At 38.2% G+C, this 23,219-nt stretch overlaps 1 protein-coding gene across 4 annotated transcripts in view; it reads right to left on the bottom strand.

Moving 5' to 3' along the window:
* Positions 1 to 23,219, bottom strand: part of STXBP5 (syntaxin binding protein 5) — a 179,381-nt gene that overhangs the window by 47,328 nt on the left and 108,834 nt on the right. For all 4 annotated transcript variants that reach the window (XM_065400761.1, XM_065400762.1, XM_065400763.1 and 1 more), the window contains exons 10-18: positions 15,862 to 16,016; positions 13,751 to 13,823; positions 11,564 to 11,711; positions 11,413 to 11,480; positions 9,629 to 9,669; positions 8,369 to 8,589; positions 6,199 to 6,377; positions 5,294 to 5,419; positions 3,520 to 3,671 (exon numbers count right to left, since the gene is read on the bottom strand). In XM_065400761.1, coding sequence (XP_065256833.1) covers positions 3,520 to 3,671; positions 5,294 to 5,419; positions 6,199 to 6,377; positions 8,369 to 8,589; positions 9,629 to 9,669; positions 11,413 to 11,480; positions 11,564 to 11,711; positions 13,751 to 13,823; positions 15,862 to 16,016 — 1,163 coding nt within the window. The remainder of the gene's footprint in view (positions 1 to 3,519; positions 3,672 to 5,293; positions 5,420 to 6,198; positions 6,378 to 8,368; positions 8,590 to 9,628; positions 9,670 to 11,412; positions 11,481 to 11,563; positions 11,712 to 13,750; positions 13,824 to 15,861; positions 16,017 to 23,219) is intronic.

The raw sequence follows: 23,219 nt of genomic DNA, 5'->3' as shown, positions 1-23,219 counted from the left end.
TGTATGCTTGAGCTCATTAGGAGTCCTCAAGAGGCAGTCTTTCGACCCTCTTTCACAGTTCCTGTACCTGGAGAATCCTCCCATGCCCTCAACCAAACATATTTTGGTGGCGCCACAAGTAAAAGATATGGTACACATATATGATTGAACAGATCATGCCAAAATCAGTTTCTAAAACTAGAGACATAAGGTGGGTGAGATAATATCCTTTATTGGACCAACATCTATTGGTGAGAAAAGATATTACACCTGGTCCACCTTTTGTCTCTAATATCCTGGGACTGACACAGTACACCACCACTTTCTAAAACTAGATAGTTATTTAAATGGACTAACAAAAAATCCATGGTGAGTGAACAGCAAGTTATTAACCAGTACATCAAATTCAGATGTTCAAAAATATTTTATTGCCATTAAATGACTTACTTATATGAGAGGTGCGAAGTTTTTTCACAGACTCTGAATATAAATTAGAAATGCCACACATGCAAGAAGCCACAGTCAGCATTCCTTTTTTTCATTGCTTCATTAAGCTAAGACGAGACACCAACATAGTATGTTTGAGACAGAAAAACCTACTGAATAACTTGAATAATCAGAATTATACAATGCTTTTGCCAGGCAGACAAACTGTTAGTAAGCGCAACTAAAAAAAAAAAGTCTAAATATCTGAATTGACACAACAAGTCAAGATTCACACAAGCAAAGATTCTCTTTTCATTATCTTTATGAGCTGTACTGGATATTTCAGCTAATAAGCATGTACACAGATGTGACAGAAGGGTTCAGTTAATCATGCTGACAAGATGTTACAGTGACAAAGGCCAATAGCATTAAACAAGTAGTTTCTAATGACTTGTAATCTGGCTATATAAAAGCAGTATTTAAGATTACTAACATTTTTCCCTAAGAACCTAAAATATTAAGCCTATCAGACTGCCTGTCACATGGAGGTGAAGAGGGAAGTTTCTGTTCTTTTAAAATGGAACTTTTATCCATTAAGGAAAATCAAAGACTAAAAATCTTTGAAATGCTTTATAATACAGTAGGTAATATAAGCAGCAATTGGTGCCTTTTTAAAATTTTGTGTTCAAAGTTCAACTATTGAACTTCATTTTGTAGTTATTTTGATGTTTCTCAAACCAATAATTTACTATCAAGAAATACCTCTCAGTTATAGCATCTACAAATCTAAAAAAAGAATAGTGTGTATGTGACACTGTACCTCAAGATAGCAACTTGGAGCCCCCATATTCACTACTGTCATATGATTATGATATGTTTTGTACAAAGTATGCCTTGTGAGGTATACTTTTAAAAGTATTTACCTTAATATCCCATTGGACTGAATATACTATCATTGTATGTGAAGTGATGAAGTTTTCCTATATGTTGTGAGAAACACCCACAGCTTTCAGTTGCAACAAAGAAGCAACCATCATAGTCCAGACAGGTGTTAATGGCTCATCAAGAAGAATTTACTATCCCAGAGGCTTCTCAGAGAAGGCAGGTATGCAATGGGGACTGTCTGACCAATAGGGACTGCCTGGCCCCCATGTCACAGCAAGGATTTTTCTAGCTGCAGGAAGTATAAAAAAGGGACAGTGACATCATCACTTGTCTCTCTCTCTCCCTCCCCCCAGTCTCAACACCTGTACATTTGTCTAGAAGACAAAGACTTGAAAACTAGGGAGATTAGTCCCAGGCTGGAAGGGAGTCCAGTCTGCGTATTGAGGAACTGTAAACATCTGGTAGGGTGAGAGAGAGCTTGATTAAAATCTTGCTTAGTCTGTTGAAGTTAGAAACTTAGTGTAAATTCTATTTTTATTTCTTAGGTAACCAACTTTGATCTCTATGCCTGCTACTTATAATCACTTAAAATCGGTCTTTCTGTAGTTCATAATCTGTTTTATACTGTATTTTACATGAACAGTGTGTTTTTGTTTGAAGTACTTGGTGAATCTCAGCTCAGATTACAAAGGCTGGTGCATGTCAACTTTCCTATGAAGAAGTAGCAAACTTATTAATGAGTTTGCACTGTCCAAGGGAACCTTGAGCAGTGTAAGACGGTATATTTCTGGGGTGCAAGGCTGGGAGCTGGGGTGACTTGCTGGTGCCTCTCTCTGTAAAATTCATGAGTGGTTCAGGGATTATTCATGCAATTTAGCTGGGTGTGTGGCTCCACATGCTGATGGCTGAGTGATCACAGCGCCTGGAGGGGTTTTGCTACTTATCACTGGCATAGCTTTGAGAGACATTAGGTCGGCAAATTAAGGGGGCACAGCAATCCCACAATTCCGGGTTGTACCCTGGGGATCCTGTCACAGCCTGAAACACTTGAGATAAAATAAGAACATGCTTGAATCTTCTCCTGGCCCACTTAATCTGAACCAAAACTATCACTGGATGAAATTTTTCAAATAATTTCTTTTTCATTGAAAAGTGGCCATTTTGAGGTAATTTTTTCATGCACACTATCATTTATCATTTTCAAAATAACGTTTTTTTCATTTAAAAAAATCCACCATGTAACTAAGCTGAACAAAAAATTTAAAAAAAAATATTAGCTATTTTTATTTCAGAAATTATAAATGAAGAATTTGAACAACAAAAGGTCACAGCAATTTAAGAAAAACAGAATAGCGATTTCAACTCCTCCCCTCCACACCTAATTTTTTGACCCACTCTATTTTACAAGTTTGGATTTGCAAATTTAAAATATCCATTTATATTTCATAAACTGAGGTTTCCCCTCTAAGAAGCACACAATATTCTAAGAGGCCAGATAATTATGGACATTCCTAGTGATGAGAAATTTTAAACTAATAGCAGCAGAAGCAAAGGTAGCCAGTTGTGATGTCCCTTCTATGCTGAGAAAAGGGGTATATGTAAGTGTGAGAAGATCTATGCGGAGAGCAGATGTGCCACGGAAATTGCAGGATATTGCGTAGGCATATTTACAAAACTCTGACAATTATAAAGCGATGTTGGTTATTTAATTAAGATCTTTTAAAGTTCATATAATAACTATTTTGTATTTAATTTATACTTCTATGAATGTGTACAATGCTTTCCTATCTGTTGATTAAGGTGCTTTTAACACAAATTAAAAACACTACTGACCAAAATAAAAACAGCAAGTACCTCCCCACCATAAAGCTCAGTCTACAACAAAGCTTAGTCTCATATCACAAATACAACTTAACAACAAGAGAAAAATGAAATCTGGGAGGCTGGGACAAAAATGCAGTATTATACTTAATCAGCAGGAATCTAGGATAGAGCCTCTCAGATACTTCTGATTCAAGATATTGAATTGCGAAGAATCATCAGGCAGGATAATGCGAATACAAACCGATGTTCCATTAATTATTCTCAAAGATCAGACATGTAATATTCATACAAAAATATATGTTTTGTGTTGCTAATGTGCTTATATTCAAAGTAGTGACTGACAGCACAACTATGAGTTATGGAGAAAGGTACCATTGTTGAAATGCAACATCCAGCAATTCTTACCTCCTGATGGTTGCCGAGATTTGCGAGGAGATCGAGGTTCCCTACGATAAGGATCATTAGAGCCATACAATTCAATGGTGCCAAGGTTCAAGAGCACTGTCTTCTGCAGGTAATCAACCATTGCAATACCATTACAATTGCCAAAAACTACTCTGGAAGAAGAATCGTAGAGGAAAGATTAAGGCTCCAATAAAGTTGCTAATAAGCCAAAAGTTGCTATTGTTTTTATTCTTGTATGTAGTACTGTACTTGACAAAGAATTATAAACACACTTTTTATTTTAAATTGATCTTTTAAATGAACCTGAAAAAGGATTAAAAAAATACTTGTGTATAAAGTGCAGTTCACTGCTCTAGAAAGTGACTAAAAATAGTACTTCCTCCTCAATAAATCAGCTTCCTGTAGCTACAGAGTTCACTTCCTAAAGAGACAATTTGAATAGTTTTTACTCCTGTTTGACTCTGCAGAGCCAACATAGCTCTGAGAGAATTAACTGGATTTAATTATGACTTGTTCATCAACAGCACAATTGCTAACTAAGCTGTAATTGTAGAAACTGGTGATGTTTGAGTCTAAAGTACTCTCCAATAATATCCAGATTCTAAGTTGGGTTTGTAGAGCTGGCATTTAGCAGAACAATCATTTTATTTGCAAAATTAGCAAAATTAATCAGAAAGAATGTCTACAACTCATTTTATGAAATCCACTTTTTACAGTAGATGCTTTTTCCCCCCACAGTTAAGTTTCATCTCTGGAATTTACATTTCCCTGTATATCTTTTTTTGGAAGTCCAATATACATTTATGATGTTGTATATATAGATACAATTACCATAGGCCAAATAATTGGGCAAATTGCCTAATGAAAGATTCTCTTAAAGAAGCCTCCCTACAACCACCGGGACTCTGTCCCCTTCACTATAATGGATGCAAAATGTAACACTGCTGCCTATACAATTCCTTTTGGTCATTTACTTTATTATTTTAGTGACAATCACTACAATTACGATGAGGAAAAGGTGGACTAAAGTTCCTATTATAAATCTCTATTTTAATGAACTTATAACTTGCTCTTAGCTAAAACAAGGCAGCTGGACAGGATTCTTTTAAATATATGACACAACCTCACATACAACTCTGTTCATTTTAAGATTTTTGGTGCACAAAAAAAATCTGAAATTTCTTGTTCATATAATTAAAACATTTAAACTTTACATGTCTTTTTGTACATATAACTTTCAAGTTCTGTTCAGAGAATCATCAATGCTTTTTTTTTTTTTTTTTTTTAATATAAATTCAAATAGATTAGTTTAGGATATTCAGTAACAGTTTATAAATCCAGGTTTATAAACATACTTTAAATGACTGATTACCATGGTTACCATTAAAAAATCAAAATGTGCCAAAAGATATCACCAGTTACTATACAAATATTGCAGCTATTTATTTTAAGTACACCTCTACCTCGATATAACACTGTCCTCGGGAGCCAAAAAATCTTACCGCATTATAGGTGAAACCGCGTTATATCGAACTTGCTTTGATCCGCCGGAGTGCGCAGCCGCCCCCCCCCCCCGGAGCACTGCTCTACCGCATTATATCCGAATTAGTGTTATATCGGGTCGCGTTATATCGGGGTAGAGGTGTATAGGGGAAAACTGATAGCATCTCCAATATTCCTACATAGTGGGTATAAAGAAATGTGGACTTTTTAAATGACAGCCACTCTAGTGAAATTTATTAGAAAACTAGTAAAAAGTACAGAATATACTTACAGACCATAGGCGGAGTTCACTGCCAAACTGGTTAACTGCTGCGGAGGTTCTCCACTCACCCATACCAGCTGAATAACTAGTTCAATCTGGTAGCCTGCAGACTGTTTGAGGGGAGAGCTTTTTATTCTGCAATATAAAAATAATGTATAATGTCTTTATATTCATCTCTCCACTTTGATACAACAGGATCTAATTAACTTGTACAAGGCAGGGAGACTGAGAATTATTGAATTTTACAATCTACCAAATGAATACACACAATATAAATAAATAAGAATAATGCACCAAAAGTGTTCATTTCACCTTAGTTCCCATTATTTGTGATGATACTTAGATTTACTACTTAAAACAACCTGAGTAATGATTCTAAAAACCGAGGGATGGGAAAGTGCAGGACAAGGGTTAACAGCACTAGTATCATATGATGGCTTTAATAGAGAAAATGTTTCACAGATTCTGTGTTTCTAAGAGGGGAGAATTAGGAATTGTAGCTTTAATGGAAGAAGTTTATATTGAAGAGGGATTTGAATATGGTGTGTAAGTATGGCTAACTGAGGTAGGCAGGGGCTTTCAGGCTAAGGTTGCTGGTATGACAGAAGGGCACAAGAGTGCAAGGTGAGAAAGTGGATTTTTAGACAGATAGCTTGCCTGGAACAAATATCGAGAATTGGTTGCACCAGAGGTTTTGAATACCGTCCTATTCAAGGGTCTCCCATTTCTCCACAAGACACGGGCTCTGTGTGTGCCCTCCATTCTCTCTTTACTCCCCCACTTTAGGGTTCCTCAATCCCCCTGCTGGGAGTTTATGTCAGCGTAGTCTTGTCAAGGTTATGATCAATGAAAATAAGAAGATACAATATTATAAACAAAAGTGCACCATAAACTTTCCATGTTCTTACACTTACTTTAAACATGGGACATTATCACGGAGCCCATCAGATGAGCTGCTGCTTGTAGATGGATGTGACTGGGGGGCAATGGACTGAGGATTGGAACCTGTGCCTGGAGTTGGCAACGGTGGTGCTTGCTCACCATCTGGAGATTCTACATCATTTATTTCATACAACAGCCGTACTTCAAGCATCTGTAAATTAAACCAAAGCAAAAGCAACAATAAAATACACTATCTTTCTTCTCTATGAAAACCACTCTCCTTTGATTCCCACATTTGCCTCTTGAAAGCCAGAGAAACGTATATGTGAATTAAGTAAAGTGCTAATAAAAACTCAAATGGACGATCAATATGTCAGGCCACCTTTTGTACAGAAAAGCAGTTCAAGAATATCACCACTTTTTGCAGCTCTTTGCTGAACAAAAATGAAATACTACATACATAAGGGGTAAGGCTCAGATTTTTAAAAGGTATTTAGGTGTTGCTGCACTCAGTGTCAGGATGCCTAACTGATTTGCCTAAATCTCATTTTCAAAAGGGATTTAGGTACTTAGAAGCCTAAATCCCTTATGAAACTGAGATTTAGGCTCCTAAATCAGCTAGGCATTATGACACTGAGCACGCAGCAACACCTAAATACCTTTAAAAATCAGGGCCTATGTGTTATTCTCATACTATGTCAACAGTAAAATTTCTCAGTCATGAAACAGCACTTTCTTTATGTAGTTACTGCAATCTCTTTTAGGAGAAATAGGTAAAAAGAATGGAACTCAAAGTTAAGGGTGAACTGTACCATACTGTAACACTGGGTAGAACTGGATACATCAAAACAACATAATGAGTTTTCCCACTGTGCTGATCTCTACACTTTAGAAAACATTAGACAGATTTCACCCTTAATTCAAATTTCTCTTGCTTAGTTCTTTTCCTCTATTATAGCCTTATCATCATTTTAGTACAGTTTTTGGAGGGTGGATTTCCCCTCTTTTCTATTTTTCCCCTCAACCAAATATTTTTGTCAGCTATCAACCAGAACTTAACACATAGGTTGATATATAGCAAGTTTTACAGTAATTTGTAAAACTATACTATCTTGAAGAACAGTTTAAAAACTTTTTAAACAATCATTTAGAAGCATGTACCTGCTAAAATAACCTTTGGGTTAATTACCCATTGTTATACACAGGTAACGTCAAAAGATAAATAAAAGAAAGCATGCTTAAATCCTCAGAGGCTTTACCCAAGAAATAATATTAAAACCAGAAGAACTGCATTGTGATTAAACTTTGTTTAGGACACATTATAAAGAATTTAAAAACTAATGATGTCATATTTGTTATAGAGTTCAAAATAATTTATCATCTCTTAACAGTTTTGTATATGGGTATGCAGGCATACAGTATGACATTAATTCAATAAAACTCTCACCTAGATCTATCTTTGAGTTTTTGTACTGCCACCCATCACCCTAGTACCTGAAAGTCTTCCATGTAAGATCAGTAACAATAGCAAAATCTCTAATGGCCTTCAGAGCATCTCTGGCAGTTCTCCATCTATGGAGTTGTAACTCTGCTTTGGGTAGGTTTGTTTTTGGTGCCGGGGGAGGGAGGGGGAGGTTAAGAGTGGAATAAAAGACGTGTTTGACTGGCGAGTGTCATTTATGGTGCAGAGGCTTTCCCAAAGAGAAAGGCATTGCAACAATTTCCCAAAGAAATTCGGAAGACTGTTCTATAGCCAGATCCCCTTGAGAATACTCTGTCTCCTGCTCTCACCCAAAGCAGTGGTTTACAGATTGAAATTTGACCTTTGATGCAGCCTGGCCTTGATTCATCAATTGCTTTTAAAATTAGAACCAAAACCTTTAACTGGTATAGGAACCTGACTAGGAACCAGTAGAGGAACTTAAGCACATGCTTAAGTGCCAATGAAGTTAAAGTTAAGCAGGTGCTTTAGTGCTTTGCTGAATTGGGCCTATTAAAGACACACATCCAACTCCTATAAAAAGATACAAATAGGGAAATAAAACTTTTATTCAATTTTTTTTGCAAAAAGCTGCTCCTAGTTTTGAACTTCTCCTATGTATGAGAATTTAAGCAACAGGATGAATCATGATAAAAATCCAAACCATCAATATATTTCTATTACAGCCAAAATCCATACAATTAAAAAAGTGATACTATTACCGGAATGACTTCTGTTGTCACTTCCTGTTTGCTGAACCTGTAAATAATGACATGTGCAGAAACTCCTGCTATGCACAGCATCCTACTTTCTGGACACCACGAGATGATCTGAATGGCATATGGATCTTCATCTACTATATCTGTGTTTGGCTTGTCATCCTTATTTCGTGATTTTTCAAATACTTTAGCTGTTTTTAGCTTGTAAAGTACTTGCAGTGTTACTAGGAATAAATAAGAATATATAACAAAGTTACTTTTCAATTTAAACAGATATCTTTCTGTAATTCATTTCTCCTTTTTCACGCCTTTTTCCCTTTACAAAGGTAACCAAACAATTTTCAGCAAGAGGGAAGCACAGAAGCAGGGTTACACAGTGTTAACATTCTCAGTTCTTTCACGAAAATATATCCACATTTAGACATTTAAAAAGGAAAAAGCCCTTAGAACTTCATTAATCTACGCTAAAATCAGTTAATTTCTCCTAGAAAGAAATCAGGTGAAGATGGAAGAGTTACAAAACAGGATATCCATGCACCAGGAAATGTAGTACTCCTACAACATATAAAGGATAAATTTCTTCCTTTTGAGCTGTGCTTGAATACCAATGACACAACATGACTCTAAATATGTGTATGTACTTCTTTGCATACTAGTGTCAACAATGCTCTTCTAATTCAAAACTGTATCGGAAATAGTTTACTCTCTAAGCTTAGGACCACTGAATTATTTGGGTGCATTTATAGAGGAACTTAATTCTTTTTTGTGCTTTGCTAGCAAGAACTGTGGGAAACAACTATTTCTAGCTGCTATTATTTAACGTGAGCTTATATTTTGTAAATATACACTTGTTACTTTTTGCATTAGAAAGAACAAAATATAGACACAGAGGTACCTCACTAAAATTCATCTGTTTTTCTGCCCTTCTCCTCTCTCCTTTCTCCTATGTGCCAAGAGAGGAGAACGCCAGGAAAATAAGACAGAGGTTTTAAGAATGTCAAAATTCCCATTTCTTGTTCCAGCCTGCTCTAATAATTTGTTTTCTTTTGGGGAAGTAAAAATCAGTCAAACACTAAACTATTAAAAAAAATTGATAGACCCAAGTTAAGTCTATTACAATTCAAAGATTAACATAAGGCACTGACAGTGTGTGAAGCAGATAACATGAGAACAGCTTGCCAGCAATTATACTACAGAAGCATGCAAGTTTAGGGAACTCTTCGGCTGTCTGAGTAAGTTACGATAATTATTCAAAATACTTACTTGCGGAAGCATCCCAAAACTTGATTGACCCATCAGCATGCCTATGAAATAAAATTAAAAATTAAAAACCACATGTTCTTGGAAAAAATAAGGGGGTTAGCAATGAGTAGGGGAGATTTAGACTAGATTACATTAGTGAGTTAGCATAAACCACAGAGCTAGCATTAGTATTATGACTCTGTTGCACTACCAGTAAGTACCATGGCAAAGATTTTAAGAAGTGCTTAGTGATTTCAGGTGCCTCAGTTTCTGGTACACAGCTTGAGACATTTTAAGAGTTCTGAATTTTTCTAAGAGAGTTGCATGCCCAAATCAATTGAAGTTCAATAGGGATTAGGCACAGACATCTAATTTGCTTAGGCCCCTCTGAAAATGTCAATCACAGACTAATAGGGAGACAAGGTGGGTGAAGTAGTACCTTTTATTGACCCAAGCTTGAAAGCTTGTCTTTTTCACCAACAGAAGTTGATCCAAGAGAACATATTACCTAACCCACCTTGTCTCTCTAATATGCTGGGACCAGCATGTTCTACGGAAACATTGCATAAAGTCACAGACTTCACAAAGTCACAAATCTTCTAGGCAGGGACAGCATCCTTCTGAATTTCTGTGCAGTGCCTAGTTCAATGGGTTCCTAATTCTGATTGGTGCCTTTGAGTGCTAAAGAAATATACAATAAATGTTTAGTTCTGGCTCACGTTCTTCCAATGCTGTCCTGCCTGGTCTTTCAGAACCCCTTTTGACTTTTTCCTGCTACTCCTTTAGAGTGGAGTTGTTGGGACTTATTCTCATTTAGAAGAAAAAGACTGACAGGTTGGTAATCCTTTGATTACTGAACTCAACAGCTATCTAAACATGAACATATATTTAAAAGCAGTGTTTCAAGAAAGCCTATGATGTCAATTAAAATGGTTTAAACATTATCAAAGAGTTATAAATAGCAAAGGAAAATATATTTAAGAATTAGTGACAACAAGCAAATGCAATATGTTTGAGGTGGCAGCTTATTCTAGTGGATACACTTCCTGACTGGAATTATAAAATTATAGTTATAATTATAACAATAGTTATGCACTAGATCAGGTTAGCTAGGGAGGTTGTGGAATCCTTGTTGGAGGTTTTTAAGAACAAGTTAGACAACCACTTCTCAGGGATGGTCTATGTATGCTTGGTCCTGCCTTAGTATGAGGGGACGGACTAGATGACATGTGGCATCTTCCACCCTACAATTCAATGATTCTGTTATTATAACAATGATGGATACTAGAGACAAGAAAGTACAATGAAGGAATCCAGGAAGAAAAAGTGGTTTTTTTTTTTTTTTTTTTTTTGCAAAGAGCATAAGTAACTGTTGTTTCTAGATATATTATGCAATATGCAATAATGTATCAGGTATTTTAGTAATTGTCTACAAATTATGTGACAATGAGATGAGAATCTCCCACAAAAGCAAGTTGGTAACAATGACTCTGCTCCCATCCTGCTTTTGCATGAGGTTATGGTTCTCTTTTCAACATATAGTTGGCTTCACTTTGTTTTAAGTCCAAACACTTTGATAGAGTTGCACAGACAGAATATCATCACCCAGTGTACGTAATAGATACATATCAACCATATTTTTTCAGTGTGTTATACAAAAGCTATTACTTGTAGGTTTTTTTTATGATGAGTTTTTTGTACATTCCATTAATTATTCACCCTCCCATACAAATTATTTTGTTTTCTACAGGTTATGTGAATATGAACTATAAAAATGCACTCTAGTTATTTTAGTTATCACTTACCCTGTAACAATGATCTCAGGGTAGCTCTGAGTGACCAAACCCCAGTTGCCTCCACTGATAGGCCATTCCTAGAAGGTTAATAATAACGGATTGAAATAAATGACACTTTACACTGGCATTATCAAATAAGTATATGCACACTATACCATACCTTTTTACTGTAACCTTGACGTTTCTGTCGAGCCCCAACTGAATAAAGTGCAGGAATGAGGTCCACAGGACAATCAGCAAAATATTCACAACAGGTAACAGGAGATTCATGTATATTCAAAGGATAGGGATTCTCAAATATAGGATACCTTTATTGGAGGAAAGGGAAACATTGTTAATCCAACAAAAGAAAAGTGATCAATTTAATCCAGAATATAAATGAAGAACTGAAGCCTGTCAATTTACTTAAAAAATATTTGTATAACTTTACTATCTGCCAAATAAGTTACAGAAATGGTGCAGATTGGATTGTCCGCTTCTTAGGGCAGGAACCATGCCTTCTTGTCTGTCTGAAAAGTATTTAGCACACTCTGGGTAGCATTATGCATAAACCACAAATAATAAATGTGCCTACAGTGCAAAACAATTAAATGCAGCTACTGCACTCTGCAAAGGTTGCTCGCTCAGCTGATGAAGATGCTGAAAAGATATTTACTATCCTTGTAATATAAGTTTTTAAAATTGTCACTGTAGAGACGACTACTTAATGGTTCTGTAGCAGCAGAAATGAAAAAGTAAGTTACTGAGCTCTAGTTCTTGTGCTCTGCAGATAAAAGTTGATTTCTGACTCTTGGGTCTATGTTTCCAGGAGGAAGGTATGAAGTCTCAACTCTCCTTTTTTTAAATCTTGTTCTCTTTTCAGTCAGGTATCTTAGACTGCCTCACTCACCCTCCACTCTTCATTACCTAGTACGCTTTGACCAATTTCTCTAAATAAATAGACACACAAAAATCAATTCCCCTAAATAAAGAAAATTATTTCTATGTGTGGACTAAGGATGCTGAGTTTAAGATTAGGGTTGCCAGGGAACCTGGTGGCTCTGGTCAGCGCTGCAGATCGGGCCATTAAAAGTCCGGTTGGTGGTGCAGCAGGACTAAGGCAGGCTCCCTGCCTGCCATGGCTCTGCATGGCTCCTGGAAACTGTGGCATGTCCCCCTTCCGGCTCCTAGCATAGGGGCAGCCAGGGGGCTCTGTGCGCTGCCCCCATCCCAAGCGCCGGCTTTACAGCTCCCATTGGCCAGGAACTCTGGCCAATGGGAGCTGCGGGGGCGGCCTGTGGATGGGGCAGTGGGCAGAGCCGCCTGGCCACGCCTCCGCCTAGGAGCCAGAGGGAGGACATGCAGCTACTTCCAGGAGCTGTTTGAGATAAGGGCCGCCAAGAGCCTGCCCCCTTCCCCACCTCCCGTGCTCCAACCCCCAGCCCCAGCCCATATCTCCCTCCTGCCCTCTGAACCCCTCAGTCCCAGCCTGGAGCACTCTCCTACATCCCAAACCCCTCACCCCCACCCGAGAGTCTGGAGCCCCAACCGGAGCCCTCAATCCCCTTCCCCTCACAACCCAACCCCTCAGCCCCAGACCAGAGCCCCCTCCCACACCCCAAACCCCTCATTTCCAGCCCCACCCTGGAACCTGCACCCCTAGCATAGAGCCTGTACCCCCTCCCACACCTCAAATCCCTGCCTCAGTCCAGAGCCCCCTCCCATACTCCGAACCCCTTGAGGGCAGGGGACTGGACTCGATGACCTCTCGAGGTCCCTTCCAGTCCTAGAATCTAAGACTCTGGTTTGCTAGACATTATACAAAAACAGAACAAAAGGCAATCCTTGTACAAAGAGTTTACAATCTTAGCAAAATACTATAATGCTAGCAGACTACTGGCTGCTAGGTGCAGAGCATCAAAGAACTTTCTCCTGATGGGCTTAGCATGAATGAAATCACTAGAAGTTCTCTCTTATTAGCTGGAAGCCAATAAACTTGGCAGAAATAGAACAATATGGTACTCAATTATAAATGTATGCCATGTTACACCTACCTGCCAGAGAGTAGGCCATACTCAGAAGTTCTGTGTGATTATAAAAATATGGAAGTAGAAATTTTTTAAATAAAATCTAGTCCTTAAAACCAAAATGTAGAACAGAAACTTAGATGCTCTTTAAAAAGGATTTGCTTGTCAAGAGTCCATTTGGGAGTTTTAGTAAGGCAATCTCAAACATAGTTCCAGTAAGTCTCATTAAAAATTATTTTCATTTGCAAGTGGAGCGTTGATAGGTGACATCAAATGGATACACAGCGGCCTGCCATTAAGTTGACACTCCATATACCCTCCATTACACCCTAGATTCTTACCCATTTTGTGCAAGGTCTATAAGTACTAAATCCTTTTCTAGAAGAACCACCACAGCATATGGTTCCTGAAAATCTAAAAACAGACAAAAAGAAAGGTTACATATTAGTCATTTTAGTTCTCCTAACATATAGGCTCAGCAGTCCACATTGCAGGAGATTGCATACCACACACTTTACTAGCCATAAGCAGTAACACCATTAGAGCATGCACAGGTATTCACAAATCTGTTATGTTCAAAATTGAGGTTGTAGACCTCATCCACCTATCTTCATTTCCTCTCCCTCTCAATTAAATCCATTTCAAAAGACAGACGTGGGAAGGAAGGTGTTTTGATCTGCAAAAGCAATATTTTCAGAACTCCAGTTACTAACAGTAACCTTATTTCCCCTCACAGAATTGCTTCTGCAGATCTTCACTATGTGAGAGTAGGAAACAGTAAATGACCTAATTTACAAAAGGAACTGAAGGACTGTCCACCTGAAAGGAGCACCAGTGTGGTACCAAAATCTGGAGAATTAAAAGGCAATTCCAGAATTTTAACTTGGAGTAGGCCAGACATTCTGAGCCACGAATGCCAGCAAACTAGAATTTCTGTGGACAGCAAATGAACCACAATGTTGGAGACATGAGCAGTGTGCAATACTTGTTTGGACAGATCTTGTTCTTTCTTGATGGTCAACTGCACCTCTATCCTTTCAGCCTTTGGCAAAAAGTTTAAAGGTAAGACTGGGTGAGCAACATGCAAGTCCCACCACCAAGACATTGAACATACTCATCTGCTACAAGTATGTAGCTAGTACAAAAAGTACTCTTAAAAGAACCTTGCTGTGTCTCAATGTCCACCATTGGGACCTCTGAGGTACACCTATACTCAAATTTATGACTGAGAGTTCACAGTAGTTCAGTATCAGCCTACCACAACTCCAAACCCGCATCCAGTAAGAACTATAAATAAAAATAGCTGTTAGTAATTAATTAACTAGCAAACAACAAGATGAGGAAAATAGAAATGAACCAGCAAGTTCAGTGGTTGCTCTAGCTAATGGAAAAAGAGGCACTACAGAAGGATATGTGACTGGGGTCTTTTGTAACCATGGTTTAGAACATTTAGATCTGTGGATGTCGGACATATACACTAAAAGTTTTACTGCTTTGAATAACTCTGGGTCTTGAGACTTGACAGGTGACTTCCTAGAGTGGGGATGTGCACAAACTTTTCTCCCTTATGAAATTTCATTTCTTTTTTCAATTGCAAGCCCTGGAACACGCACAAAAATAATGTAATGCTTTCATTTAAAACATTAGTTTGAATATATTGCTGACATGATTCAACAACTCATTTTTACAGTGATCTCTATTCTGAGCATGTGATGTAATATCTAACATTTCAACACTGAAAATTTACACATTAGATGTATTGACATACTATTCTAATAATCTACAAAAGGTATTTCTTCAATAGGTACACTTCTAATAGACAATAGATAATACACTTCTAATAGGCATTTCTAATAGACAATAAAGAGATGTATTCTAATGGCCTGAGCACAGAACATAGTACCAGAAACCAATTTCTAATCCCAGATGAAACATTGTGCTTTCTCTGTCCATTTGGGCAAACTACTTAATCTCTGATGAAGGTTTCCTGCCTGTAAAACATGGATAACTTACTTACCAACCTCACAGGAATGTTACAATAATTAGTAAATATTTACACAATCACTGTAGATTAAAAGGCTTGGGTAAGTGCTAATCATTATTAATATTATTTATAACTGTCTTTGCATTGTAATGCATACAGATGTATTTTATAAATGCTTGTATGCATGCAAATTTAATAAATTGTACTATTTTTTAAAAGGAGGAAAAACCACATGTAATTACTAATTCTTTTCCAGAACATTATAATTGATGTTGGGGTTTATTATGAAACCTATTTCACCTTCAAAAGAATGCTGAAACAAAACTTGACAGACAATAGCTACAACAGATGTTAGTGTTCCAGTCCTGTCCCTCACAGAGATATAATAGTGAGGCAGGAGTAAGGAGTATTCTGGCAGAGTAAAGCTACAAAGAGAATGGGTAAAAGTATAATCTTTACAGAACCTACCATTAGGGTACGGAGTTTCACAGAGGGTTAGAAAATCAACAATAGAATAATCCATTTCTAGCACAGCAGTGCTTTTCCCATGCATGACTGTTAAACAGGGTCTTCTTCCTACAGTATCATATGACAAGCCTCCCGACAGAATGATAAAAGGCTCCCTGGAAATAAAACAGGCATTTATGACAATGAAAGGTACTGAAAAGGAAAGAATGATCAGTTTTCCCATTGCCCCATAATATGAGTTCAAGAGGACACAACTAATGGTAGATACATTTAGAGTAACTGGAAATAGCTATCCATACAGTGTGTACTCGGTCTGTAGCTTTGACTATTGATGGAGGTCAGAGTTAAGTGCTACAACCTGAGCAATTGAAGGGGAATGGATTGTCAGATGTCAGAGACTAACATTTTTTTTGGTTTTGTTAACACCACATAACTTAACTTCCTGACACAGGCCTGGGAGAAGAGTTCTCTGCAAAAGACATAGTTAATGGCAGAGCCAGTTCAGATGTGCTGTCAAACATCCAGTTGCACGGACATCCCACATCAGAGGATCCTGTCAGAGATGGGTTGAAATAGTACTATGATGTTTACTGCTTAAGTCTCCTTATTGTGCAATTTGGAGTATGAACTATTTTGTGCTTACAAAGCTCTATGGTCATAATAGCTTGAGCCCTTTGAAGTAACAGGATGTCTCCTCTTTTATAACTGACCTGCCTGATAAACTTCACAGATGTCCCCTTCTTTCCAGTTAACAGAAAACCTTTATCCAATGTACCCCTAAATCTCTACAAACACTCACCTATTCTGAGTGCTTTATCTCTTCTGCCCTGTAGCACATCACATAAAGCTCAGAGATAGTATATGAAACACAGCAGCTTCCCCCGGCCTCTCTTTTTAAGTCAACTTTAGGAAAAAGGAAGTGTTGTAATACTGAGGGGCTCATAAACCTACCCCAATTGTAAGCCTAATTGTGGGAAAGCTAATAAACATTTATAAAATGTTCCAATCACCTATAATAACAGATGTTGATAGGTACCAATGAGATACAAAGACTGAATTAATCCAAACAAAATATATACTAATATAACTCAAGGATGGTGTTAAAATGATGTTTGGTAAACAAGACAAGTGTGGGACCGGATATCAATTAACCAAAATTGGTGTGTTGGAAATTAGGCTTAATTGGTGGACAAAATAATGAGCAAATGAGCTATTCCACCCATCACTTCTTTTTGGGGTCCTTAAAGACTTTGGGGGAGAAAAATCTAACCAACTGTTAGCTGAGAGATGAGTGAACCAAAAGAGGCAAGCTTCACCATCAAGGCTGCATAACACACCCTCTCCTGGGACCCCAGGATCCACTGTGGCAGTTAGCCCTTTGTTGTCCTAATCTTGAGAGAAGTCCAGATGAAACCAAAAGTCAGAGAAAGGAATCCAGAGGACACTGCCACCTTCACTGGCTCTGGCTAAATCCCAAACACCACCTGGGATGTAAGACTTTGATTCCTGTACCATCCCGCCCCCTTCCCTACTGTGTCATTTTCCTTCCCTACCTTATTTCTTCTCTTTCCTATATCTTTGCATTGGTCTTCTGTTTAGTAAGAGTCTGGCTTAGCTAGTAAAGACTGTATATTTTGCAACACTGCTGTGAACCCGTGACCAAAGAAGCAATTCAAGACAGTGCCCTAAAACAGCCAAATGCAGGTACCAGTTTGCCAGGACTTGCAGTGGCTGATCAGAATGTGTGCTGGGCCTGTGTTTCTCCAGCAGTGAGGCTGAAACTCACTCAATCAGCCACAGAGGTGGAAGCTCAATTTTTGTTGCTCTTTTCTTTCCTCTTTTGTGTAAGCTTCTCTTGTTTTGTTTTCTAGGAGTGGGATCAGACGTTAACAGTAGCAACAGCATCAGCCCCAGCCCATCTCAACTAACTTCTCTTACCCCAAAAGGTCAGTTATCAACATATTTAATACCATCTAAAAAACTTGTTAGAAAAGGTTTTTTCTTCCTTCCTCTACAGCTAAAAGGAATAATATTGTGAAAATGAAAGCCTTGCTTCATACCTTACTTTTCAAAAGCTTTTCCTTTTCCCCCTTTATGTATCTTTAATACATAATACATACAATTATGTATCTTTAATACATAATTAAAAACAATTTTTAACTATGTGTTTGCCATAGGACTAAGCAGGCTGAAGTCACTGTATTCCAATACCCAAAGCCTGTTTAATGTTGTGCAGTGACAGTCACATTAACACCTTTAACTCTCTGGGCCAAGTTAGTCCCCCAAAATTAATAAACAACAATCAAATCTCAAACCAGATGATGTACTGCTGACCACCCACTGGTTAAAAAAACATTTTTCTCCCTTCCGTATGGCATCATGTGTTGAACTGTGGAGCTAAGTGCTTTAAGTTTCCCTTCTTCCTAAGTATCATATATGGGGCTCTATGAGAGGCAGGACACTGTACTTGAAATACTAATGGATCTAATGTGGTATGGTGATGTTGCTAGCTTATATTCACAAAGTATTTCAAAGTACAGCAATATAACTTAATAAGAAGGAATAAATACTTGTTTTTTTCTTACATTCTGTAGAATGGCAATAGAACAGCAATGTTCTCATACAATTATGGAACATCAGGTGCTTAATATGTAGGTGATAGAAGGTCAAAGAACTTCATTTTGAATGAAATGGAAATTGATTAATTGACTACATAGTAAGCGAATGTACAAACTGTATTGCTTGAGGAAAAGTTATACACACTACATTGAGATAATATTAGAGAACATTGCATTTACTGAACAGGCCAATGCTGGCAACAAAAAGTTTGTTACAAATAGGAAATAAAAATATTTAACTTTTTTTTAATGTAATGCATAAATATTTTAGAGTGATTTTGAGAGTAAAACCACAGATATTTAGGATTTTCAAACACGAGAACATTTTTTTCCTTAGAAATGCTGACAACCCTTTTTAATTTCAGCAAAAGCTTTCCACCTGTATCTGAGGCCAGAATATTGTCCAACCATTCATAATTCAATGACACTAACACATTGTTAGGTATGCTAATCCATAAAAATACTGGCAACACCAATACTGGCAACACCACTACTGTAATTTCAATTTTAGTTAATTTTATAACAATTACATAGGTGATTAAAAATCCATTTGGTTGTTCTTTGTTATTTACATCTTTAAAATAATACAGTTAATTTTTAACACAAATATGCAAAGTGGTCTTGAATTATAGAAATATAAAGTAAACCCATTTCTCTAATTGTTTGTGATTTTTTTTTATTTGAAGTGACAATTTAAAAATCACACTTTTTTAAAACTTACCATGAACATCTAAGTTAACTATACTGTAAAAGATGAACAAAATATTTTACTATTTCTCAATTTGTTTTCTTGGTGTATTTGACAGTATAATGTTTAGCCAAGTTTCAATGTTTTACTTGTTTGGGCTTTTCACACAGCTACAGGAGAAAAATATTTTGAAGATAAAGTGTGATTATAAAATACAAAAATGGCAGCAAGATTTAAGTGGAAGTATATACCAAAAACTACTTGTAGGCTATTTCTTAAGTGGACATTTTAAAATTTTGAGTTGACAGTGTCCCTTTAAATAAAGGCCCACAACAAAAACTTGAGTATTGTAAAAACACTCAATAACTAAATAAATCTACTAATGCTCTCTTCAAGTTGCTGATTCCGCCTTTTATGATTGTTTGATTACTTATAATAAAAATTAATAGCTTTTTGAAACAGAGGCAGCTCACCTGATCTAATTCTAGCCATAAATCAGTTTTATACTTATCTGGAGATGGTGTAACTATCACGTAAATTAAATTCCTACTGCTTAATTAACTTCTTTATATGACTGAACAAGGCAAAGACAAATTAGTTCTGCTTCATGGAAACATTTACTCTTCCTGTTGGGAAAGCAGATTATGGACTTTCCATTGAACTACTGGAAAGTGTTTTTTCACCTATATTACAATATTTTATATTTTTACACACACACACACACACACACACACACACACACACACACACACACACACACACACACACACACAGTCTTTTCAAAGCAAATATGCACAAGTTTACATTTCATTCAATAAAATTGCAAGAGTGAAACAGCTGAATATGTCTAGGAAATGGTTGAATAAGAAAGAAAAAGTATCCCATCATCAAAATCAGCAATAATTTTAACACTAGATACAATAAATCCCTTTGAAAAAATGAATCACAATAGATTGTCAACACTTTCTTGAAGGAAGGCAAATTGATGGCTTCTCTTACTTCAATATGGTCACTGCTCAAGAAGCCATAGCTTGGCATGGGCTTGGAGCCACAAAGAGAAAGCTGCAACATGCAACTTTTAGACACTTTGAAAAATCATTGAAATCCAAAAACCCTGGGTTAGGTGCCTAGGTGCCACACACAAGGCGTAGGTAGAGATAGGCATCTGAAAATGGGATCCACAAAAACCAACAAGCCAGGTGGGATGCTGCATAGGTTAGTCAAAGGGAGATGCTGAGGAGAGGAGTGTGTCTTAAATCCTGTGCCTCTCCCAGAGTTAGATACTTAAGTGAGAGCTGAAGGGAGGCACCTATCTTTGTTTGGGATCCACAGCCAGGAACCTTCTCTCTTGGAGGCAGACACCTATCCCATTCTTGCAACAGCTTAGATGTCTGCCTCCCTTCACAAAAAACTGCCAGGGTGGGGATAGATGACAGAAGTGGCCTCCTTTATAACCTTTAGCCCAGTGATTAGAGTACACACTCAGGATATGGAAGACCCCAGTTCAACTCCCCCCTCTGCCTGATGAGGAAAAAGGATTTAAATAGGGGTTTCTCACCTCTCAAGTGAGTGCCCAAACCACTGGACTATGGAATATTCTGATATGGGTCTCTCTCAGTCTCTCCTGCTGAAGCCATTCCATTTTGTATTAAAAAATTACATATTAATTGAGCTAGAGACAGAGAGAGGATGCCTCTATAGTCCAGCTCTGAGCATGCCTAACGGATCAGGCCACACAGGTGAGACACGTGTTACCCTGCCTATCTTCACCTGGTTTGAGGATCGCACTGTGTCTTAGGCATGAGATGAGTGTCTGGACATCTGCCTGAGCCAGCAGCGTACAGGCCCAGAGGCAGAAACCATTACAGCAATAACTATGGCCCTACCAAATTCAGGGTCCATTTTGGTCAATTTCACTGTCATAGGATTTTTTAAATTGTAAATTTCATGATTTCAGCTATTTAAATCTGAAATTTCATAGAGTGTAACTGTAGGGATCCTGACTCAAAAAGGAGTTGTAGGGTGGTCACAAGGTTATTGTAGGGGGGGTTGCAGTTCTACTACTCTTACTTCTGCACTGCTGCAGCCAGCGGCGCTGCCTTCCGAGCTGGGCAGCTGGAGAGCAGTGGCTGCTGGCCTTGGACCTAGCTCTGAAGGCAAAGCCGCTGCCAGCAGCGGCACAGAAGTAAGGATGGCATGGTATGGTATTGCCACCCTTATTTCCATGCTGCTGCCTCCAGAGCTGGACCCTCAGTCAGCAGCCGCCACTCTCCAGCCACCCAGCTCTGAAGGCAGCAGCGCAGGGGTAAGGGTGGCATGGTATGATATTGCCACCCTTACTTCTGCGCCGATGCTGGGGGGAAGCACTGCCTTCAGAGCTGAGTGCCTGGCCAACGGCCAATGCTCTCCAGCCACCCAGCTCTGAAGGCAGAGCAGAAGTAAGGGTGGGAATACCACAACCCACCTAAAATAACCTTGTGACCCCTTCCCTGCAACTTCCTTTTGGATCAGGACCCCCAAAGTGAGAAACGCTGGTCTCCTCCATTAAATCTTTATAGTATAGGGTAAAAGCACACAAGAGACCAGATTTCATGGTCCGTGATGCATTTAGGGCGCCTCCTAACCCTATTGGTGCCCAAACTCATTCAGCATCTCCTATTGCTAAGGCTGTGAATTTGGTAGGGCCTTAGCAATAGGAAATGCTGAATGAGTTTGGGCACCAATAGGGTTAGGAGGAGCTAAGTAGGGGTTTTGTGGATCCACAAAATTTAGGCACCTAAATCCCTTGATAAATCTGGCCCACTGACTAGCCTACTACCACTCTGTAAACCCAATCTTCCATTTTTTGGTTAAGATTATTAAAAACATTGTAGCAAGACATCTCTCACATTAGATACTACAGTGATAAGCTCAGTTCAAAAACCTATCTAGAATAGAATATAAAATAGCTGTCTCAGAGCTCTGTAACCATGGTCAATGTTTGTACCAACCTGGGTCTGGGACAGAGAGAATGCAATGGTTGTATTGGTAACTCTCTTCTTGGTGATGGAGCTGATATCATTAAATCTATCAGCTGATCATGAGATGATTTTGACTAGTTTGTGGATCAACATGATTAAACCCTTTCCTTATACGTAATGTATTTTCAGAAGGCAGTGCTGACAAACTCTTCCTCTCTGATAGTGTTTGTGTGGAGTTTTGCAGGGTTTCATTTTGTCTCCTGTCTTGTTCAACATTTATATGGGGCCATTGGGACGGTTAGTAAGGAGACATGGCTGCAGTGTTTTCACTATGCTGATGACATTCAGCTTTATGCCTAGATTTCATCTGACCTGGCCAAAATAGTTAATAGGCGCACACTGTGTCTGGACGAAATTGGTAAAGATAAGAGCTAGATGAGTGATGCTTAATACAGGCAGGACTGATCTGATGTTATGTTTTATTCTAAATAGGTTCTTTTGCTATGCTCATTGTCATAGAAACTAGACATCCAATAGCACTCATTTAGTAATATGACTAACATCTCACATGTGGTTCGTTCTGTTTCTCGTCCTCTCTCTGGAGCAGAACTTAACATGTTATCACCTTACAAGCCCTGAAATGCCCACTGGCTGAGGGCCGACTGTAATACACGTCTGGCCTGACTCACTCACTACCCCAACACACTGTTGTCATAACATGTATATAAAAGGTGTCTGGTAAGGTATCATATGTAAAAAACAGTTACTACACTTCCGTAACTGTTGTTCTTTGATATGTGTTGTACATGTTTCTTTCACACTTGGTGGGCGCCACCTACGGAATCAGAAATTTTTCCGCAGTGGTACCAGTTGGGACTGCTTGAGCGCCCTGTACTACTGCGCAGCACTTTGTCCCAATATAAAGGACCCAGCTGCCCCAGAATGTACTCTGCTCCTTCTTGCTGGACAACTCTACTGCAGAGAAGTAGGAGCAGGGGTCATGGAATGGACACACATGCAACACATCTGGAAGGACAACAGTTACAGCAGGTCAGTAACTGCTTTTTCTTCTTCGAGTGATTGCACATGTCC

Source organism: Emys orbicularis, chromosome 3, assembly GCF_028017835.1.
Source record: "Emys orbicularis isolate rEmyOrb1 chromosome 3, rEmyOrb1.hap1, whole genome shotgun sequence".
In the NCBI taxonomy this organism is placed as follows: Eukaryota; Metazoa; Chordata; order Testudines; family Emydidae; genus Emys; species Emys orbicularis.
Note: the sequence above shows the minus strand (reverse complement) of the source record. Positions and strands in the feature narration are given on the sequence as shown.